This window comes from Mus caroli, chromosome 18, assembly GCF_900094665.2.
Source record: "Mus caroli chromosome 18, CAROLI_EIJ_v1.1, whole genome shotgun sequence".
NCBI classification, from domain to species: Eukaryota; Metazoa; Chordata; class Mammalia; order Rodentia; family Muridae; genus Mus; species Mus caroli.
Window position 1 is genome coordinate 57,989,905 of NC_034587.1, and position 23,792 is coordinate 58,013,696.

General features: G+C 44.8%; 1 protein-coding gene across 2 annotated transcripts; it reads right to left on the bottom strand.

Annotated features, from left to right (window-relative positions):
- Positions 1-1,525: 1,525 nt before the first annotated feature.
- Positions 1,526-16,761, bottom strand: Slc26a2 (solute carrier family 26 member 2). 2 transcript variants are annotated; one of them, XM_021150720.2, is made up of 4 exons: positions 16,562-16,761; positions 8,783-8,918; positions 5,997-6,719; positions 1,526-3,939 (listed from the first exon to the last, which is right to left on the bottom strand). In XM_021150720.2, exons 3-4 carry the CDS (start codon positions 6,693-6,695, stop codon positions 2,419-2,421), a joined length of 2,220 nt encoding a protein of 739 aa, XP_021006379.1. In that variant the 5' UTR covers positions 6,696-6,719; positions 8,783-8,918; positions 16,562-16,761; the 3' UTR covers positions 1,526-2,418. The 2 variants fall into 2 exon arrangements, with proteins under 2 accessions (XP_021006379.1, XP_029328142.1); XM_029472282.1 differs by lacking the exon at positions 16,562-16,761 and adding an exon at positions 10,889-10,947.
- Between the last annotated feature and the right edge of the window lie 7,031 nt (positions 16,762-23,792).

The window sequence follows — 23,792 nt, forward strand, 5'->3', positions numbered from 1 at the left end:
CAATCAAAAACAGTTTTAATGTTCGATTTAGGAAGAGATCAACCCTAAGAGAAAGGCAGCAGCAGACTCCAGTGCAATTGCATTTTAAAATGGCTACTGAAAAGTTGGCTCCTGTTCGCTTTTGTGGGACAAACACAAATCAGAAGAGAACTCGAGAATTTGCTAATGCATATGTAAAGCTCCTGAACCAGTTAGGTCCACACTGTGACCTTACATGTCAGAGGGCAGAGACTTTCCAAACACTCAACTAAAATTCTTTTTCTACGCTGGTGTTGAATAGATTATACAGTTATCTTAAACAAGTGCTTTAGAAAATGTGTGTGTGTGTGTGATGGAGTTCAGAAGAGGGTTAGATTGCCTGGAGCTGAAGTTGCAGGTGGCTGTGAGCTGCCTAATGTGGGTGCTGGAAACTGAACTTGGGTCCTCGGCAAGAGCAGCAAGTGCTCTTGACTCCTGACCATGTACCTCCCTACCAGTCTGTCCCTGAGTATTAAACATCTCTAACTGGCTTAATTCCAACATGGCCTGAGGAAAGGGCAAGAGGGATTTTCAAAAATGGCTAGGATACTGTGATTTTTCAATTATTCATAAAGCTAGGGAGACAAAAGAACAAGCCAGCAGCAGTCAATATTTGCAGAACTCTAGGACAGAGTCCAGTGTGGATTTTAACATAACCACCAGAAATGCACATTTTCTACCCTGAAGCTTTTACTGGAATCATGGAAAGCTATTTCCCACACAGGCAAGCAGGCGTGCTCTGTCACTAGGAGAACCACAGGGGCAGCTCCTGGAGTTCTCATGTGTAAAATGTCTGAAAGCATTCCACCTCAGTAGGTTCGTTACACAGAGTGCTTCCCATAAATATTTTAAATTGTTTTGCATGTAAGAACAGGCTAAAAATGATTGTACACTTCAGAAACTGTTACTTTAATAACCTGGCTGAATGTTTTAATCTCATGTGAGTCCTCTATTCCGCACTTGGGAGAACTTTTCTTACCTGTTGAAGTCCTTTTCTGAAGAAACTACTCAACTCCTAACCTGCAGCCAGCTCCTGAGAATGACACCCCAGTACATCTAGGGCCCTGTGAAGGCTCCAAGTCCTGCATTAAAAGTGGTCACTGGCATCAATATTTATCATATGCCAACAGGGTGCGTGGCCATAAGCATCAACACTGCTTTCCCATCTGCAAAGTAATGATGGATGTCCTTTTGGAAGCACCCCATCACCTCTGTACTCATCCACAAACAGCCACTTCTATAAAGAAAGACTGCCTAAGATACCCCAGTGGTGGAAGGGTGGCATTTCTTTTTTTTTTTTTAAAGATTTATTTATTAGTACACTGTAGTTGTCTTCAGACACCCCAGAAGAGGGAGTCAGATTCTCATTACGGATGGTTGTGAGCCACCATGTGGTTGCTGGGATTTGAACTCAGGACCTTTGGAAGAGCAGTCAGTGCCCTTACTCACTGAGCCATCTCTCCAGTCCCCAAGGGTGGCATTTCTTAAGGGGAACTGTCGTTCATTCTTTTTTTTTTTTTTTTTTTTACGATCTCTCCTTGAATGTGCACCACAAGCCCATTCACAGTGCTGTTAAGAAGCTGCTGAGCCAATACGCTGATTTCTCTGACAACTCTGCCACTGGTGTTCAGAGATGCCAACTCAGCAAGGATTCCCACGGGAAGCACGAGAATAAGTCAAAGGTGAGACAGAGCGCGTAACAGCAGACAAGTTCTCAAAGACAAAGACAGAGATGAAGAGAGACAAAGACTTCCACTGCCATTCTTGTTTTAAACTCTTTCCTTACCCACTTATTCTAAACGAAAAGGGAAGACTAACACATTAGATGTTTACAATATGGGTTCTGTACAATAGTATCAGGCCGGCTGTGAGGGTCAGATTCTCTTGAGACTATGGCACAGTTCTTGCATGAAGGAAAGGAAAAATGGTGATTTCCAACTATCAGCAAGAGCTCTTACTGTCTGGGGAGCAAAATCCAGAGACACAGCAGCAGGGTCAGATCTCAGCTCCGTAGGCCCTTGTGCTTTGCCAGTCTCTGTACCAGCAGCACTGCCTCCTTTCTTCATCCCCTCTCTAGAGCAGTGCAAATGCTGCAGTGTGTGTCAGGCAAAGCACTTAAGTAAGGCACTTAAATTGGGGGCTGCTTTACAGTTCCATTCCATTTATACTTTACCCCAAGAATGCTATCTGCATAAGCCAGAAGCCACAACATTTACTTCTTTTTGATTCTACCCAACCAAAAGCTCATGAGACTATCGAAAGGCTAGCTTCAAAGAACTATTTCAAGTGTGCACCGCTTTCTCCTTTCACAGTAGAAAACGTTCCACACTGAAACAGGCAAAACACTAGTCTTCCTCTTATTAACTTGCCCAGTTACCAGGAAGACGCAGGCTGACTCTCTCAGTCACCAGAGAGACTCAGACCATTGACAACACACACCCCCTTCTGATTCTGAGAGTCCTCTGCAAAAGCTACTGCTTCAGACAGACTGTAGAAGAGGAGGGCTTCCTCCTCCTGTTTGCAATATTCTCCTCTGGCCAAGGAATCCCTCACGGAAGGATTGCACTGCGCCAGTAAAACCTGGATCCCAACGGCTTCATAGTCCCGGCGAACTTCTTTCAGTGTGTGGATTCCTGCTGTGTCTAAAAACTGTATGGCACTACAGTCGATCACGATAGTGTGCACCTCCAAGGGATCATGGGAAAGCTGCAGTGAAACTTCATCCGGGTCCCCACGAAAGGTCACCGTTTCCTCTTTGAGTTTTCTCTTTGCTGCCTTTTTCCAAGCTGCCTTTACCAAGACTGGGTTAAGAGTTTTCTTGTACAAAGCTGATTTAAAGCATTCTTTGTTTATGTAGTAGAGAGGGGCTATGAAGCGGAAAACCTTGATGCCGGACTTACTCCGAAGGTTCTTGTAAGTGGAAATGGATTCAAAGGTTTCAGATTCTTCTTCTAAACCGAGCAGTGAATTCTTTGGCTTCTGAGTACGGAGGATCACACAGAACATTGAAAAACAAACCCCAACCAGCAGGCCTATTTCAGTGCTTAACAGAGCAGAGGACAGCATAGTCACAAACCAGATAACTGTATCCATTCTGCTCAGCCTCCACATCTTTGGCAGGTCTCTAAATTTCAGGAGTGCGCCCCGGAGATTGACAATAGTGATCACACCAAGGACACACTTTTGAAGGGAATAGAATAAAGGAGCTATTACCAGAAGGACCAACAAAAGGACAAGGGCTGTCACTATAGCTGACAGCTGCGTCTGGCAGCCTGTTGACTCTTTAACCAATGTCTTTGCGAGGGCTGCACTAGTGGTTATGCAGTGGAAGAAGGAAGGTATGATATTGCAAAAGCCAATGGCATACATTTCTTGGTTTGCTTTGACCGTGTAGCCATGTTTCTTGGCAAACATCTCAGACAGTGATACAGTGATAGCAAAACCAATGATAGAAATAGCTATTGCATCTACAGCCACATTAGGAATGAGGCTCCAGTCTGGTGCTTTGGGTGGCATAAACCCAGTGGGAATGTGTCCAGCAATACTGGAATTGTAATTCCCATTTAGTTTTCCAAAATGAGAAGCCAATGTGGCCGCCACAACGACAACGAGCTCGATGGGAATTGGAGCCTTGAGCTTGTCCTTGAAGTGCTCATTGAGTTCTTTGGTCGGCACGAGGACCAGGAGACATAAAAGGCTGGTGATGAGATCACAGATGTTGGTCTTACGGATGTTTCTGAAGATGTGGATCCAGGTAGTAATGACTGAGCCGACACCATGACTCCGAGGAAGGCTCAGCCCAAGGAGGTACTTGGCCTGGGACGTGAGGATGGTGAAGGAGGCGCCAGTGACAAACCCGCTCAGCAAGGCATCGGAGAGGTAGACAGAGACAAAGCCCACTTGAAAGAAGCCCATTGCTACCTGGAAGGGAGCATATGCAAGCGTTAGCCAGAAATGGGGCCGAGCTCCTCGGCTCTGTACCAGCTCAGCCTTCCATGCCCAGCCACAAACTGTCAGAGCACCAGAGTGCCAGAGCTACCAGAAACACAATCCTCCATTACAGTTCCGGTGTCATACATTCCAGATCATGCAAGGAAGCTTCTCTGATCAAACTCATTAGCCCAACTCTAGCAAGGACCTGGGATTCCTACCTGCTACAATAATTTAAAACTGGAACACCATTCAGAATGCTTCCAAAAAGAATTGTTTTCAAGGTTCCAAACAAATGTCTACAAACTCAAATTGGAGCCAGGCAGTGGTGGCACACACCTTTAATCCCAGCACTGGGGAGACTGGTGGATCTGAGGTCAAGGCAAGGAAAGCCTCCTCTACAGAACGAGTTCCAGGATAGCCAGGCTACACGGAGTCACCTTGTCTCAAAACAAAAACAAAAACTAAAACAAAACAAAAACAAAAAACCCCCCACAAAAACCAAAAAACACCAAAAGAAAACAACCAGTCAACAAAAAGCAAACAAACTCAAATCAGAGAAATTCTTCTACTTCAGAAAACATTATTTCCAAATTAACAATTATTACCATTAAACTGAAGGTTTTTTATTTCTGGAGTTAAGGTCTCATGGTCCCAGGGTAGCCTTGAACTTGGCCAAAGATGACCCAAAACTCCTGATCCTCCAGCCTCCACCTCCTAAATGCTAAGATTACAGGCATGGATCATGTTACAACTGAAAGTAAAATTTAACTGGTAGGAAAACGAGAATTCACACCCAAACTGAATCCCACTCTGCCGTGCATCCGAGTTAGCAATAACGCTACATCCTTCCCTGCCCACGTCCTCAGGGTCCTGTTACCTCTTTCTCCTTGGTGAGACCAAGAAGTCAATGTGTACTCTAGGAATATAACCCACTGCCTCTTCCTTCTGTCTTTCCTACCTCATCTAATACCAAATAAAGCCAGCTATTCTTCCCCTTCCTCTCCTGGTTCAAAATGCCTGTAATAGAGAACAGGTTTCATTAATGCTGGTATTGATTTCTGAATGCTAAAGGCAGGGACATAATCATAACAACAGATTAGTGGGTTCTATAGGATACTCAAGGAGGTTTTAATTTATAATCCTGTCTCTTGGCTGCTAAAGTGATGGTCCTCAAGTTTCTCTCCCCCTTCATCAATCCAAGAGAACTATTAAATTTAGCAGAAGTCTCTCAGTAAAGCAGCTACTCTTAGGGAAGGCAGGGGCTAGCAAATAATGCCAACCACTCTGGACCCTGGTCGTCCTCTTTGCCCTTCCCCGCTCCCTGTCCTGTCCTTCCGCCCACCCTCTTGTCTGACTATTCATGGTGATTTTGCCAATAATCAGGCACACATAATCTTAAGCAAACCTAGTGTTTCCAACATAAGAATTGTACTAGTTGGCCTGAGGACCCTTTCTGGTCCTTTTTGGTTTTTTTTTTTTTTTTTTGGTTTTTTTTCCTTTTAATAATAAAAGACTGTTGCAGGGCTGGACAGATGGCTCAGCAGGTAAGAGCACTGACTGCTCTTCCAAAGGTCCTGAGTTCAATTCCCAGCAACCGCATGATGGCTCACAACCATCTGTAGAGCTACAGTGTACTCATATACATAAAATAAATAAATAAATCTTTAAAAAAAGAAAAAGACTGTTGCTGCTTAAGATGCAGTCTAGGAAGAGCCCTATTTTACAGTGGAATGTATGGTTTGGCTTTGGGCTCTACCATTCATCTCTTTAGCACTCAGTAAGTGGTAGCCTTATTACAACCCCTAGCAGCCTATATACCAGAGACTTCTTGTATAATGATTGCTTTTGCCAGAAATAACCAATTGCTACGTCTCCCTCCTTCTTTCTTGTTCCCCCGGTTCTTCAGGCTCCCACTATGTAGTCCTAGACCTTGCTATGAAACCAGGCTGGCCTCAAACTCCTCCCCTGCCGCTGCCCCTACCTCTTGAGTACCTCATAGTACCTCTCGGCTACTATGCCGAGCCTAAACGTTCACCATTTCTTACCTGATAAACTCCAGCCATGAAGGTCACAGTGCTGCCAATTTTAATTGCATAGCAGCTTTTATCACAGAGTCCGTCTAATGTCTGGTTTACAAGCACACATCCACTTGAAAACACTGCTATCGAAGATGACGTAGCATCAGTGTCAGGGCAGGCTTTATGTAGTTCTCGGTCAACAACCTCACCAATCATAAGGCACAGTATTCCAAAAATGCCCACAGAGATGTGGCGGGACGTACCAAACAGGAAATAAATAATGCTGGCAAAAAATGATGTATATAGACCATATATAGGCTCCTGGCCAGCCAGCAGGGAGTAAGCAATGGACTGGGGCACCAACAGGATACCCACAATCAGGCCAGACATCACATCACCTAAAATGTTTTTCTTCAGGTCATATTTTGGGAGCCACCGCAAAACAGGAAGGAAATCAAAAACCCCATTTCTGACTTTGGCTGCACTACACTGGCAACTCTTCTGCAGCTTTCTGATGACAAACTGTTTGATGTTCGCATCTGGCTTCTCACGGAGTTCCATGTGGATCCTATGAAAAGCTCTCCGGCGATGACCGGTCTCAGGCTGCCTCAAGTCAGCGCTTGATCCTCTTTGGACCTCCAGGGGGAGCTCAGCTGGGAAGCCAAAGGCTTCTTCAGGTAAGTCCCTCGGTGAGAGGTCATGTTGCTCTTTATTTTCTGAAGACATTTCAGGAGACAGATGGTTCACTTCCTATCCCAGGGGGGGGAAAATATATATATATATATCTTAATTTATAAACTAGTTCTCAGTGCTCACATATATTACCAGTCATACTTATCATATGTGAGGTTAAAGAATTCAGTTTGGGGGGAGGGGAGGCTTTTTCTTAGCATTGGCTCACCTGGAACTTGTCATGCAGATCAAGCTAGCTTCAAACTCACAGACCTCCACCTGCCTCTACCTCCTTCATATTGGAATTAAAAGAATGGGCTACTATGCCCAAACTGGGGACAGACAACCTGTGTATATCTACTCCTTAAGTGAGGCTCATTGGCCCTGGCCTGAGAGAGGTGAGGGAGAAAGGCCAGAAGTAGACTATAAACAGCAAGTCAAGATAAATCATGAGTTGGTACAGAACTTCTCAATTACGTTCTCAAGAAAGAAAGACAGTAGCCACTAAGGATTCTCCCGTGCATCCTCCTGGATCCCCCGAGCCAGGTAATGGTGGTGCACTCGGGAGGCAGAGGCAGGTGGATCTCTGTGGGTTCCGGGCCAGTCTGGTCTACAGAGCGAATTCTAGCACAGCCAGGGCAAAAGTATGAGGTGAGGTAGCCTCTGTCCTGTCCATATGCTATCAATGGTCTTCACAGGCCAAGCAGAGAGATAATGCTGCCCAGAGCTTCCACTTGGAAGACAAACAAGAGGCCCCCCATCTCTGCCCTGAAACTGCTCCTCTAGTACCAAAGGACCGACCAACCACTCGGAACTAGAACAGAACAGAACGGTAGCAATAAGACCAAAAAGACAACAAATGGCCTTACAACAAGGAAAAACAACAACAACAATAACCACCACCAGGCTCCTGAAGGAGCAGAGTAAATTGTCCAGTGAACATGTCACAATTTGAGCTTGGCCTAGCATGGCCACCTCTCTGTCAAGACTGCAGTTCTCTCTGTGTGCCCTGTGGCATTCTGTACCTGGGAACAGAGACAGGAGCGTCTGCAGCTCCTGCAGAAGGGCTGCCTTTCTGTCCACCAGTGTGATCTCCACCAAGTGTATCGCCGAGATTTACACAACTTTAGCAGGTTCCCAGAAATGTTCACTCAAAGAACAAACACATCGTGATTGTGGCCAAATAGAGACAAAATAGATGGACAACTCGGGAAGTTTGAATTGACAGAAAAAAAAAAGAACTTTTGAGCTGGGCAGTGGTGGCGCACGCCTTTAATCCCATCACTTGGGAGGCAGAGGCAGGCAGATTTCTGAGTTCAAAGCCAGCCTGGTCTATAGAGTGAGTCCAGGACAACCAGGACTACACAGAGAAACCCTGCCTTGAAAAACAAAACAAAAGAACTTCTGTCAGGATTAATAGACCTATCATTACCAAGGTGTTATAATCTAAGAGTCCACATCCTATTCACAAACACGGGATGCAAAAAGTTACCCATTATTTAGGTTGAGCAAGAGAAAAGTAATAATTATTTTGATGGTCTTTAGGAGGAAAGTCAGATCAGGAGGACAACTGACCCTGAGCAACTCAAACAGGTCCCTGGGCTGGTCTTTAACTTAGCATCTGTCTGTCTTCTCACTTCCTGCTCTCCTGAGCCTGCCTAGAGCAGCCTTTGGTCAAGAGGCTTTTCTAAGGTAAGAAAAAGAAACACTGAGACACTGTAACTAATAATAGCCAGATCCAAACCTCGCTTCTGTGGCGCTAAGGAAAATAAAAGCAAAATTTTAAAAAAATGTCTGAAAAAGTAAACCAAGAATGAAACAAACAGAAGTGCTAAAAGTGAGAAAGACAATAGAAACGGGGAATTCCTTTGACAGGCTCACCAGTCAAAGAAAGACTCAATGAACTCAAAAGACAGCTCAATAGAAATTATCCAAATGTGAAACAACTCAACAACAACAAAGACGTGTTAACTGTAATAGAACAGCCAAGAGTTTGGTATGTGGCATAAGTATTTAAACACAGAATTAAAACCCCCAAAGAAGAACACAGAGAACAGGCCATAGAGGTCCCAAAATCTTGAGAATACCCAGAAGGACAGGCAGAAAAGCAACCCCCTCCCCCAACTGTCACCGCCACTTACCAATCACTGCTGCTCAGAGGGCACTTCTGAAGACAGCCACACATCACTTACGGAGGAGCAAAGACAGGAATTACAGCACATGTCATGGAAATGATGGAATCCTGAAGATGATGTCTTTAAAGCAGAAACTTTACGCCTAGAATGCACAATCAAAACAGAATCCTTTAAAAGATGGAGACACTGAATTTATTACCTGAGATCAGTGTGTGTCCACATGTGCGGGAGTGAGAGGGCATGCACGCTCAGCCCTCACCCCAGGGTCCGTTTTAAACGATATATTAGGACAGTATTCATCTTTAAATATACCAATGTTGGAAATCTAAAAAAAAAAAGTAAAAATCCACATTAGTCAGTATGTAGCCTTGGCTGGTCTGTTAATTATATTGACCAGGTTGACTTCAAACTCAGAGAGATCCACTTGCCTTTGCCTCCCCCACGGGCTGGGATTTAAGTGATGCATCGCCATGCTAAGCTGGACTTTCATTTTCTTTCATGTATGTGTGTGCTTTGCCTGCAGGCATGTCTGTGCATTGTTTGCTGTCAGTGGCTGTGGAATTAAGAAGCGAGCATTGGGTCCTCTGGAATTGTAATTACAGAAGCTTGTGAGCCATTAGGTCAGTGATGGGAATTGAATTTACTCCTCTGGAAGAGCAGCCAGTGCTCTTGTCTGCTAGGCCATTTCTTTTAGACCCGATAATTAAATTCTTATAGCTGTCATTTCTTGTTTAAAAAAGACACTACAGAGCTGCAGTCCTCTGAGTATGTGGCTCAGCGGGGAACTACAATGCTGACCCAACAGCCTAACACACTTGCAAAGGAAGGCATTGGGGGGGGAGTAAGAAGAGCTAAGGCAATCCACAGTGGTGGAGACCCAGGAGTGCGCATGCCTAGTCTCACGACACAGCTTTTTAAAACTTACACAGTTACTTGTTTTCCTCTCATATATGACAGGTTTTTATATTTTTCCTTCGAAGTATAAAAGACATGAAGTCTGAGCTCGTCCCCTGCACACACAGACATGCCGCTCAGGCATTACAGCGCTGCCCACACGCTGATGATCAGATCCTGGACGATTCAGTATAACACAGAGAACCAGGACACAGAAAACTGAAACACTTCATGCTAGCTCCTCTATGTCTCCATGGTGATACACTTACGTTCCTGTAGAAGCTCGTTTGCTGTCACTATTTCAAGTCCGGTCTAAAACCTCAAATCAGCCACTCAGACAAAACAAATACAATTATCTTATTAACCTCAAAAATTATAAGGTTGGTTTTATGATGAATTTGGCAACAAATGCTCAGTGCTTCTTTACAGGTTTTTCTGGTGAGGCATACTTGGTAGAGACCGGGCACAGAAGCAAGCCTGTGTCCTGCAAGCCTGCTGCTCACGGCTGTGTGAGTGTGCTAACGTGTACACCAACCACCACTCGGGTCCTTGTGCACTTCAGCCTGCAGCAAATGACACCCAAAGTCTCTGCCACGGCAAGACTTGTGGAGAGGAGAGTATTTTTGGAGAACGATGCCTAGTGTCAATAGAGTGATTCTAAATTTCTCCATCAACTCTGAGATATGTGCTATAAAGTCTGGAGTAGCAAACTCTCAACAGAAAGACTTCAGATCCCCAGAGCATCGCATAGCCAACGTCAATGGAACATTCTTTGAGACAGCCATGACTCCAGTAAGCTGTATAATCCATTTTGAGCCATTTGTGTCATAACCGTCAGGTTAAACTGGGCAGACCTGACTACAGTGCCCCTTTACAGGGATTGTCCTGGAAAGAGTCCTACTTCTTGGTCTTTCAGCAGCTGCTGAATAAATACATTGTATATAACTAATATATTACATACCTATAATCTCAACACTTTGGGAGGTAGAAGTAGGGGATCAACAGTTCGAGGTTATCCTCAACCTATACATTAAGTCTGAGGCCAGGGCTACATGAAACAAACGAACAAACAAACATATGTATCTTACCTTGCTATTGGAAATATGTCCTATATCTTCATCCTAAACATGACATGACACATATCTGATGCCTATTGCCACACTAATCAATGTCTACTTTCCTACTTGTCCAGAAGATCGAAGGGCAAGAACAGCCTACCTGGTGATTTACCACCATTATTTCAGCAGTCCAGTCCTTTCATCAAGTCTCAGTAGGCATTGAGTCCACTGCTTCTCAACCTGAGGGTCTTGACCCCTTTGGGGGTCACCTAAGACTATTGGAAAACACAGATATTTATGTATGTTTCAGAATCCCGCGAAGGTTCTCTCTACTACTAAACAGAAACACTGGTATAGTCGCCCTCTAAGAGCAAACCCCAACAGCCTCTTATTCCCCTGTGTACCCATGTTCAATCAGCAGTCATGAACAACATTAAGCAGCCAGTGCTGGGTTGAGCCTTCAGACTCCATGCCTTTTCCTGACATCTCCATCTATTTCTTTGGGAGGTGAGCAAGTGGAGTGTTGGGGTTTGAACCCAGGTCCTCATACATGCTAAGCATGTGCCCTACAGAAGACACACCTTGAAGGCAGCATCTTTCAAAATGGTGTGGAAATAGAAATAGAAAACTGAGTGTCTGCATGCAGAAGAGTGAACTCAGACCCGTATCTATCACTTTGCACACAACCTAAGTCCAAATGGACTGAAGACCTCAATATGAAGCGTGCAATACTGAAACTCGTAGAAGAAAGCACAGGCAATGTCCTACAGATATAACTGTAGCAAAGGACTTTCTGAATAGGACTGCATTTGCCCAAGGATTAAGGTCAGTAATTGTCAAGTGGGTTCTCATAATGTTAAAAAGCTTTCTGCACAGCTAAGGAAACAACAGGATGAACAGGAAACCCATGGAATGGGAGGGAATTTCCAGCTACATATCTGACAAGGGAGTCTTAGTTAGAGTTTCCATTGCTGCGAACAGACACCTTGACCACGGCAATGCTTATAAAGGACAACGTTTAATTGGCTTACAGGTTCTAAAGTTCAGTCTATTACCATCATAGCAGGAAGTACGGCAGTGACTAGGCAGGCATGGCACTGGAGGAGATAAGAGTTCTATATCTTCATCCAAAGGAAGCCAGGAGCAGACTGACTTCCAGGCTGCCAGAAGGGTCTCAAAGCCCACCCTCAAAGCGATACACGTCCTCCAACAAGGCTACACCTCCTAATGGTGCTACTCCCTGGGCTGAGCATATTCAAACCACAAGGGTAAGATCCAGAATATATAAATAACTAAAAAAACCAAAACAAAACAAAAAAACAGTCAAAAACAAAACTAAACAAAACAAAGCCCAAACAACCCATTTAAAAAAAAAATGGGCTTGGGAATCTGAACAAAGTTCTCAAAAAAAGAAACGAAAGAAAGAAAAAGAAAAGGAGAATTAGAAATGTTTAAGAACTATCTAAATCATGCTCATCACCCTCGGCAATGAGGGAAATGCAAACCAAAACAGCTTGTGAGATTTAATGTCACCCCAATCAGAATGGCTACCACTAACAAACCACTTACAACAAATGCTGGAAAGGGTTGGGGCGGGGGAGGAGTCCGTTGGTGGGGCTGCAAACTGATCCAGTCCCTCTGAGAATCCATGTGGAGGACTCTTTAAAGGCTAGGAATAAATCTACCCTATGGCCCAGCTACGCCACTCCTTGCCTATGCCTGAAGGGATTCAACACCCTATTTACACAGCTGCTTACCTGGAAGACCTGAGCTGGGTCTAGCCTGGGCAAGACTACTGGCTGCTTCCCATGTTGCATGGTATAATGATAGCTAGACCTCAGGGAGGACTTACTTTCCAGTTATGTTCACTGCTGCTCTGTTCACAATAGTTAGGAAATGGAAACAATCTCACTTTCTTTCAACACATTAATGGACAATAAAACTATGATACATATACTCAGTGGAATACTATCCAGCTGTAAAGAAAATGGAATTGTGATAATTTCAGGTAAATGGATGGAATGAGAAAATATTACATTGAGGGAGGTAACCCAGACAGACCCAGACCACCACATATTCTCTCTCACCTGTGGTGTCTAGCCCCAGATCTTCATGTGTGAGTATACATAACCCAGAGTAACCACAGAAACTGGCAATGTCAAAAAGGACTCTAGGAGGAGGGGGTGGAGCCCTAGAGAGGGGACTAGCAGGAGATAGGTTTCAACTTGTTAGTCAGTGTAGCGGTTTGAGTAGGTATGGCCCGACAGACTCATGTTTGAATGCTTGGCCCATAGGGTGTGGCACTATTAGGAAGTGTGGCCTTGTTGGTGGACATGTGTCACTGTGGGGGCACCTATGATCAAGCTATTCCCAGTGTGGTACACAGTCTCCTTCTGCTGCCTGTGGATCAAGATCTCAGCTCTCCAGGACCATGTATGCCAGCATGCCGCCATGTTTCTCCATGATGACATGGGGGAAACCTCTGAAACTGTAAGCCAACTGTAAATGAAATGCTTTCCTTTGTAAGTGTTGCCCTGGTCATGGTGTCTCTCCACAGAAATGAAACCCTAACTAAGTCATGGAGTCCAAGAGTCACCCAAAACAATACAGGCGACTGCTGTTGCCCATGGAGGTAAGTTTCTATTGGTGTGCACTTCAGACACAGGGCCCAGAGGATCCTAGCTTGATCAGACCTGACAGCAGTCTCCCTGAGGACCAGCATCCATAGAACCATGCAAGCTTCCAAAGAAGGGAAAAAACCAACAGTCGCACCCAGCTGGGCTACCTGTGAGCCACAATGATGGGCACGGCAAGACACCCTTAGGGGTGCAGTAGTGACACATCTTTGCGAGTCACCAACAGCTGTCTAATTGGACGTAAGGCCTGCTGACAGGAGCAATCTATGCCCAATATTGTAAACCTAGCTGTCCTAGTTAGGGTTTTACTGCTGTGAACAGACACCATGACCAAGGCAAGTCTTATAAAAACAACATTTAATTGGGGCTGGCTTACAGGTTCAGAGGTTCAGTCCATTATCATAAAGGCATCAAGGTGGGAGCATGGCAGTATCCAGGCAGGCATGGCACAGGAGGAGCTGAGAGTTCTGTCTTCATCCAAAGGCTACTAGTGGAAGACTGACTTCCAGACAACTAGGGTGAGGATCTTATACCCACACCCACAGTGACACACCCATTCCAACCAGGTCACACCTATTCCAACAAGGCCACACCTTCAGATGGTGCCACTCCCTGATCCAAGGATATACAAACCATCACACTAGCCAACTACTCAGGGCTAGTGAAGGCATCAGTCTCAGAGAAGGACTTACTGTTGACAGTTTACCAATCCAGCATGGTGCCTAACTTCATTCTAGATACTGTCCTATGCCCACAGACAAGTGTAGCTTTCCCCCCTTATCAAAGACACTTCTCTTTGCAGCAGATGGATGCAATTACAGAAAACCACAATAGGTCAAAAGGCAGAGAACAACTAACTGTGGGGTGTAGAGCCCCAGGGGACACATCTGCAACACAACGCCTGCACCTAAGGTTCAGGGGCTATCATGGGAGGGGGTGGGGCAGAAAGAGGGCCAGAGGACTGGGGACTGGGCTGTGAGACCACCGGCATTACAGAAATGACACCTCAACAGGGTGGCTGCCTAAACGAGACTTGAATAAGGATGACACCAATAGAAGGAGGAACTCTCACTTGAGTTCCACTCCTAGACAAAGAACCCCAGGTAACTGAGGAATGCTGAATGTGGGAGAGTTAGTCTTCCCCAGGGATGAGTCTCCAAATGTACTACCCAGTACTAAATGGTCAGCCCTGAAATCACACATAGACAGGTAACACTAAACAGACTCAGCACACTACAGCTATATCAGCACACTGAGCTAATATAGGTATGCATCTGTAGATATATGTAACAGTAACCAAGAACAAGAAGGCAAGCATTTGAAAATAAGTGAGGGGGCATGGGAGGGTTTGAAGGGAAAAAAAAATCAGAGGGAGGAAATGATATATTTTAATTAAGAATTAAAATAAATTTATAGTTGTGTGTGTATATGTGCATGCTATATAGTGTACATGCCTTTTTAATTAAAAAAAAAACTTTTTTTTATTGGGCTAGAGAGATGGCTCAGCGGTTAAGAGCAGGGACTTGAATTCAATTCCCAGCAACCACATGGTGGCTCACAACCATCTGTAATGGGATCTGACGCCCTCTTCTGGTGTGTCTGAAGACAGCAACAGTGTACTCTATAAATAAAATAAATCTTTTAAAAAAAAGATTCATTTGAATTATGTGTATATATGTGTGTGTGTGTGTGTGTGTGTGTGTATGCACGCACACACGTGTGTGCACAGGTGCCCTTGGAGTCCAGAAGAGGGTATGAGAACCTCATCTGTTACAGGTGGTTGTGAGGCATCCCCTGTGGGTCTAACTCACATCCTCTGCAGAACAGTGAATTCTCTCAAGCACTGCGCCATCATTCCAGCTCCTCCACTCATTCTGTTTAAGCTGTAACCCCAGTTGCCTGCATAACACCTAGTAAGTGCTTCACAAGTGTCTGTAAAGTGGACATCGATGGTTTAAGAGCTTTGCAGGGGGGGAAAAGGGCACTGCCTTTATTCTCAATCTAACTCACCAAGTGCGGGCACCTCTTTCCATAAGACATAAAACCAAGCCTGCATCAAAACACTATAGTTTGTTAAGCATCTACTTGGGGTTTTGCTCACTCAAGGCTTATAATGTCTACTTTTAAAAACTTATCCTAAAATACAATTTGGAGATCTCCAAAGCCCCAGATATGTCCATCTCTAGCTTCTCCTCTAGGAGGCAGCACATCCCAGTACTATACAATGATTTTTCAGCATAGATTTCAGATAAAAGTGCAGGTTCTTGGGCCTGCCCCTGCAAATCACAGGAAACAGAAGGCTCTGTATTCCAGGTGATGCTGAGCTGGCGAGCCTGGGACCACAGCTGGCAAATCAATAGGCAAGATCAATAGCCACTCAGATCCCAGCTACTACTATTTAACAGCTTGATGGTACTGGGTGAAAACCACTCGGCATCAATTTTCTGACCTGTAAAATGGAGTGACTACCAAAAATGAAGATCTCAGAATAGTATGGTACATGAGAGACATGTTTATGCAGTATATAATTGATATTAGCCTCTGTCTCTTGCAATCCTTAACATTCCTAAACGATCCCACACTTTTTACTTATTTAAATTCCATAAACAAAAATTTCTTCTATATCCAACACTATATCACACTAGTTCTAGAGGTCTCATTAAAAAAAAAAAATCGTGGAGTTAGGGCTAGGAGTATAGCTCAAAAGAATACTTGGAGGAGGACTTTGGTTCAATTCGCAGCACCCCTACACCCAAAGAGAGCCCTAGAGCAAAGAGGAGAAGTAGCAGTAGTATAGTGCCAAAAAGGGAACTTGGTGTCTGAACGCTTACAGCCCTGTGAACCCCAATTTGTGGGATTTGTGAGAGAAAAGGACGCAGCATTGGGGAGAGGTAGGGTTCACTTACTAGCTCTGTTAGGGATTTACTCAGTCATTTTAGGTATCGTCTCTGCGTGTCCGTCCACCTAACTACTGAAAGAATCCAAACTCTAATACGTGTAAAAAGGGTTTCTGCACTTTTGCTTCTAACTAGGAGTGGGAGGTGGAGATAGCGCCTCGGTCCAGCCCGGACACATCAGGTCCGAGGTGGCCGGGCTAACCCTGGGCCACTGCAGGTTCTCCAGGTCAGCACCTGTCCTTGTCTCGGCTGCAGACGCCCTGCTGACCGCGGCGCTGCCCTCCCGCCTCCCGTCCTCACCTTAACGCTCCGGGCCGCCGTACACGGGCTCCCGCGGCGCGTCCTCCCGCAAGACTGGGCTGCGGGATCGCCGCCGCACGGATACAGGCAGTCCAGCCGCGGCCGAGCCTCCCTTTAATACCCCGGCAACCGTCCCCGCCCATGGCCCGGCCCCGAGGAGGAGGCAGCGGACCCCAGTCACCGGAGTAAAGGTGCGGAAGTAACTGGGCAAGGCCCGCGGCGTGGCAGTCACGTGGCGTGGCGGCATGGCCGCTGGCCAATCACCGGGGCCCGCCGGCGGCAGCCCCGCCCCTCGGCAGCTTGCTTCTTCCCGATTGGCTGTTCTGGACTACAAGCCACACATCAATGTCTGTGAGTCTTCCGTGGATCCCGCGATCTACTGCGGGCTTGCGCTGGGCTGGAGCTCTTGGGTCGCCGAAGATCCTCGGGCCTGTGGGGACGCGCCTCGAGTCCAGCTTGCCTCTGAAGGCTTCGAATGGCCACAGGCTCTCGCCGCAGGACTCATTCTCCACCCAAAAGCCAAAAACCAGAGAGTGCTTTTAAAGTTGTAAATGGAAGTGTAAAGATAAATATGAAATTTCACCCCAACCCCTGTTGACACCTTTCCATGACTGTTAAGGAGAAAAATCAAAGGGTCTCTGTGCTGGTCCTACACCAAATGTTCATTTCTTCTACTCGGAGGAGAGAGATTTGTGTATCTACGAGCCAAGTGCCGGGGTTCAGGTGTGCACTCTCAGAGCTCAACACATTTTATTCAGTCCTCAGAGCTTAAGGAAGTCCTTACTGCATTCTGATTTTCTTCTTTTAAAATATCTAATGCTTTAAAAGGTTTTATTACATTTATTTGTAGGGGTGAGGTAGAGGATATGTGTGTGGAGGTCTAATTGGTTCTCGCCTCTCTTCTACCATGTAGATCCTGGAACCAAACTTAGGATGTCAGGCTTGCCCGCAAGCACTTTTACAGACAGAACCATCTAACAGGCCTCATCTTTTGTTTTTGTTGGTTGGTTGGTTGGATGTGTTTTGTTGTTGTGGTTTTGTTGTTTGTTGTTTTTGACAAGGTCTCACTCTGCAGTAAACTTGTAGTAACCCTGCTTCCCAGTGCTTACAGCTGTGAACCACCACAGCTGGCTGTGACTCCCTTTGTATAGTGAAGGAATATGACTCAGACAGCAGGTGGATTGCTGCAGTCCTGTAGGCAATGAGTGACTGAGTATAACCCCGTCACAGCTGAGTGCGAAGCCCACTTTCTTAAACCACAACCCTAGAGAATAAAAAATCTCCTCTCATTCCTGAACTTAACAGAAACCAGTAAAGACTGGCCAAATTTAGCTTCTGTCAGTCTGTGTCAATCTTTGTTACAGATGAAGAAATTGAGAGTCACAATATTCATGAAGATATTGTTTGTCAGTATTGCCACCAATAGGTCGTGGTGGGACAGATATGGATTTTGAAAGAAGCTATTAGATGCCCAAACCGAAAAACTCTCAACTGTGTCCAGTGCCAGGGACTGAGGCAAAGAAGCCGTAGGTCAGCCATTGTGGCTTTTCTTCCCATTTCACTGTTCCCGGCTATTGTGGCTTTTCTTCCCGTTTCACCATTCCAGGGAACTGGACTTTGGTCTGAATACCCATCTTCCCGTCACCAGGAGAAGATAACCAGTTTCCAGGCTGCCGCTGAGCTGCGTGAGCTCCCTAATAATCTGCTTTAACAACGGGTCAGCAGCCTGGCCACTTAGCACCTAGATCTCTTTCACCTCCTGTCTAAGCCGGAACATTTGCCCTTCGGGTCCTGGAAGTTGGGCGGGGCAGCCTGAGAGCAACAAGTATCAGTTACAATGTATTCTTCCCTAAAAATCTCTACCAAAGAGTAACTCACGATGTATGTTAGCCTTGGGCATTATGAGCAGGCAAAGAACCTTTTCATTTAAGGACCATATCAGGATTTCCTCCCTCAGCACTTCCTGATCACCCAGTGGGGACAGGCTACTGTATTCTAAAGCCCTCTGATGTTGGGATGACTCACTATTTAATGATCTGTTTGGTCCTAATGGTCTATATAGCTGTTTTCCGTTTTGAAAAAAAAAAAAGAAGAAAGTCAGTCTCATTGCTTTTAAAAATAGTTGACACAGAATCAAGTTAGACTAAAGATTAACGGGAATCTGAGGATGTAGTTTAGAGGATAGCATGTCCTTTGGATGTGTAAAAGTCCTGGATGTTCATCAGTGAAAAGTAAGTCTCTCTCACAGTCCCTCTTACTAATTCATTTTGTCCTTTTCTAGAGACACCTTCAACAGCGGCTTCCTCTGTTGCCTTCCCTGTTCAATTTATCTCATCAGTGCTCAGTTGAGGCTACACATAATACAATGTTGCAACTTTTTAAAGACAATGTAAAGATTTAACTGATGTTCAGAAGGGATTCGGACACTTTTTTTCTCTTTTCTTTTCTTTTTGGTACTGGGCACCTGAGTCAAGGTCTCTGCCCCTGTTCTGCTAGTGTTCTTTATATAACTATAGATAGTTCCCCTCCACCCCTCACCTTCAGTCCCTAAAAGGGGTGTGGCCTTTCAGGACCACTTGGGGCTATTAGATAATAGGGGGAAAAAGCAACATTCTTAGGGTTAATAAAGCAACCATTTCCATGATTAGTCTTGGAAGAAATTTTCCTTTGAGTGGAAAAGCCAACTAGCTAGGAAAAAATACGATTTTTTTTTTTTTAATTAAAGAACCTTCTCTATGGTCAAGGAAAAAAACCTTTGCAGGCTTTTTGAATGAAATGGGTTTGGGATTTTCCTTCACTGGAGAGGTAGCTGCGTCTCTTATGCTCCTGTGCTGTTGGTACTCCAGAGAATGGGGGTCCTATACTAGGAAGGCCAAGCACTGCAAGGCTTCCGAACCCCAGATGAGAGAAGACTCAGTGCATTTCAGGGGACCATGCCATCAACGTGGAGTATCAGCCAGAAGGTTCTTATGGGGCTGGCCAAGCAAAGCGTCACATGATCATAAGGTGGACTGCCTGTTATCAGGATTGGGATCGAATGTCCTGCCAGCACTGTGGGGTGGGCACTTGGAATATATAAAATCTGATTTGGAGAAAAAATAGAAATGTGATTCTCATACCCACTGTGAAGGAGTTCACATCGCTTGTTATAAATATTTAGATACAGAAAATAAGCAGTCACAAGCTACAGAGTCCAGGTTGCTTTCAAGAACACAGGCTAAGAACTGTAGGAGATGGACACTTGAAGTGAAATGTGATCTTGGCATTAAAATATTGACTTTTGAATTATTTGATTGAGCTCTGCCAGATAGCCATGACAACATATTACAGCGTTAGAAATGGACTTGTTCTCCTTCTGGTCAAGAGTTTGATTAAGGAAATTAGAAAGTAAGCCAGACAGTGGTGGGTGATGCCTTTAATCCCAGTACTTAGGAGACAGAGGCAGGTAGATCTCTAAATTGTAAGTCAGCCCGGTCTACTGAGCCAGTTCTACCACATAGCTGGGACTACCCAGAGAAACTCTGTCTCAAAAAACCAAACCAAAACAACAACAACAACAAAAAACCTATCCAAAACCAAAAACAAAGTATTGTACAACACAATTTCGTTTTAAAAATTGCATAATTGGGAAAGAAAGATGGGGGCTAAGGATGTAGCTCAGTTGGGGGCTTGCCTGACTTGCAGGAAGCCCTGAGTTCAATCCCCAGCACCGCATAGTGACTCATGCCTATAATCCCAGCACCAGAGGCAGGAGGATCAAAGCCATAGAATCCTCAGCTATGTAGTGAGTTCGAAGATAGCCTGAGGTGGGTGAGTCACTTTTAGAAAGAAAGGAAAGGGTGTGGAGGAAAAAAGAGGGAAGAAAAGGGGAAGGAAGATAAGTCTCTGGGCAACAACTGCTGTATTCTTCTTATCTGTCTGCAGTTTTCAAATCTCCTATATCATGAAAATGTACCTCTGTGTGATCCATGCACCTTGAAGAGAGAAAATAATAAAAGTTTATTTCAATAAAAGGAGCCAGGCATGCTAGTGCACAGCTCTAGGATTCGGGAGGCCGAGGCAGGTGAACCAACAGGTGAACCGCTGTCTCCAAAGAAGTCTAAAGGGGAGGAGCACAGGGGAGGAGGGAAGAGAGCCAGGTGAGATGACATTTGGGAGACAGACAAGGGATAGCCTGGGCTATATGTTATAAGACCTTATCTCAAAAAAAAATAAGAAAATATTAGAGAGATGGGCTTATCTGTCACTGTCTGTCCTCATTACTCTTTATTTTCAACTTCAAACAACCTAGGGTGAAGAACTGCTGTAGCCAAACTGGCCTGTGGCTGTTCTGTGAGCCATTGCCTAGATTGATAATTGATGTGGGAGGGTTCCGCCCACTCTATGCAGGTGGGGCTGTGATGCAGAAAGGAGCTAAGCAGGAGCCTTTGAGCAGCTCTCCTCTGTGGCTTCTGCTGCAGTCCTTGCTCCAGTTCCCTCAATGAGGGACTGTGACCTGGAAGTGGAAGCCAGATAAGCACCCCCCCCCCGTCGTCCCCCCCCCCCTCGCCCCTTTCCCCTAAGTTGCTTTTGGCCAGGGCTGTTTTATCACAGCAACAGCAAGCAAATGAACACTGCCTCACACTTGGCTTCCGTGATCATTTTTGATAGCTGTGTTTACTGAGACCCTGCTGTCTGTTGTTCAATATGTCAGCCTTGCAGCAGTTCTGTTAATAAATGTCACTGTTATCTATCATTTGCAAATAAAGAAACTGACGCAGTAGTTTAAGTAACTTCCTCTAAAGTAAAAAAAAATAAAATAAAATAAATGTTCACAGAAGGAACAGGGTTCAATTCAGCTCTCTCTGGCTTGGATGCTGACTAAATGTGTGCTCTCACCTGCCGTCTTTCTGGGCTGTTGTCAAAGGTGTACTTACGATCTGTTTTGGCTGCACCTCATGAGAGTTGCTATGAATGCGTTTCATATGCCGGAACCTTGGTCCTTAGTGTGGTGGGGCTGAGGTGGTGGGACCTTGAGGGGGTGGTGGTGGGGCATAGATACCTGGAACATTCCTTGTCCAGGATGTCATTTCTGAGGTACTCTTAAGCAACAGATCCCCTAAAACAAGTAAACCAAGCTCTTGAAAACCTCTGGTTTCTTGTATTCATCCCTTCCACTCCCAGTCCATGGTAGCCAAGAGCTAAGAAGGCCTTTACCAAAGCACTGTGTTCTTGACGTTTTAGAACTGTGACCTCAACAAACCTCTGTTCTTTGCAAGTCCCAGTCTCAAGGACTTTATTGCTGTCCTAGAAAACTATGATATTCCCAAAGTTCCTAATTTAAAAGATATATATATATATATATATATATATACACATATATATTTGAGAATTTGAGCTTAAGGAGGAAAAAAATGCTGCAAGGTGAAAATAAGGGCAAGCCTTGGCAAGACATGTCTCCAGGCTAGACCCTCAAGGTAAAACACAGAGAAATTTCCAAACCCAGCAGGAAACTCATCTAGCTGGAATAAAATTAAGTAACATGTGGCCAGACAGGAATTGACATCAACTCTAGGTCAAGGGTAAGAGTAGGTGACATTTGAGGGTGAGCCGGTGTGTGTAAAGTGGGGGCGGAGGCCCTGAAAGGTTGTTCAGTAGCTCTAAAGGCAGCTATGCTCTCAGGGAAGAATGCCTCTGTGGCTTCCTGGAGGAGGTGGGGTTTGACAAGTCCAGGGGAGAAAGGTCTTTTATCAGGAAATGCAAGCTAAAGCAGCACCTACCACCAGTGAATTGTCCCATGCAGGGACACTGGCTGATGCCTAGAGAATCCCAGTGACGTGGAATTAGCCAAGGTTACCACTGTATCTCAGGCCGCCCTCTTCCCATCACACAGCATGGCTCACACGATTTCCTTCTTGCAACAGCCTCTTTACTGCTGTCCTAGCCCAGCTTCCGGTATAAACGGTGATCCTTGCCTTGACATGTTTGAATGTATCCCTTAGGCTCATATATTTGAATGCTTAGTCATCAGGGAGTGGCACTATTTGAAAGGATTAGAAGGTGTGGCTTTGTTGGAGAAGGTGTTAGAGGAAGCTTTGGGGTTTCAAAAGCCCATGCCAGTCTCAGGCTCTCTACTGATCAGGATACAGCTTTCAAGCTTCTGCTCTAGTGACTGCCTGCATGCCACCATGCTCCCTGCCATGATAGACTAAACCCTGGAACTGTAACCTAAGCCCAACTAAATGCTTTCCTCTAAAAGAGTTGCTTTGGTCCTGGTGTCTCTTCACAGTAGAGCAGTGACTAAGATAGAACTTGGTACCACTGGCATGAAGCTCACTACCTATATGGTGAAACAATTATTTTATGGTCAAAATAACTAGAAATAGCTGACTAATTACTATCACATTGAACACATTGCCATTTGTGTAAAGAAACAAAATTTCTGTCAGTTTTGTATGGTTTAGCTTAACGTTCACATCATGGCTTCGTCTTATATATTACATTATCTCATTTATTGTATGGTATTATATTATCTCATTTTATCTCCAGAATAGTCATGTAAACTTAGTCTAATTTTATAAGTAGGCACAGTGAGGTTTGGAAATTTTAAATAACTAACATAGTATGGAAGGCATGTCATGGTCTTATTAAATGGTATAAGCTTGTCTCTACTTCTCATTCCCCTGCCTCAGCCTCCTAAGTCCTAGGATAGCAGCTATTCAACACCATGCCTAGCCACCTTCTGTCTTGTTTTGCCTTCTGTTTTTGAGACAGAGCCTTACTGTATATTATAGCTTGTTCTGGCCTCAAAGTTTCCTATGGATTACTATTGGAAACCCAGGCTGGCTTCCAATAGAAATCTTCCTTCTTTAACCCCATTGAGTTCTAGAGTCACGGCCATGTGTACTGTACCCAGCTTCCTCCAGTTTCCTACAGAAACTTATATCTTCGTTATAGTAGATTGTCCTGCTCTCTGAAACCTTCCTGAACAAGCTGGCATTCTCCTACTGGGACTTAGATTCTCAGCACCCATACCAGGTGTTTCCAACTGCCTGTAACTCCAGCTTCATGGACTCCAACACCCTCTTCTGGCCTCTGTGGGTACTAGCACACACATGCATAAACATTCATGCAGACATACACATTTGAAAAAATAAAAAAATAAATATTTTTGGAAGAAGTCAAAACATCTAACTATGGAGACTTGTTTGCTTCTCAGGGGGCATAGGGAAATGTCAACGATATTTTTAAT

Excerpts from the sequence above, each read along its gene's own strand:
- Slc26a2 (XM_021150720.2), bottom strand. The coding sequence starts at position 6,695 with ATGTCTTCAGAAAATAAAGAGCAACATGACCTCTCACCGAGGGACTTA. Across the intron at positions 3,940-5,996 it reads TCATGGCTGGAGTTTATCAG|GTAGCAATGGGCTTCTTTCA; the intron begins GTAAGAAATGGT and ends GCTCCCTTCCAG.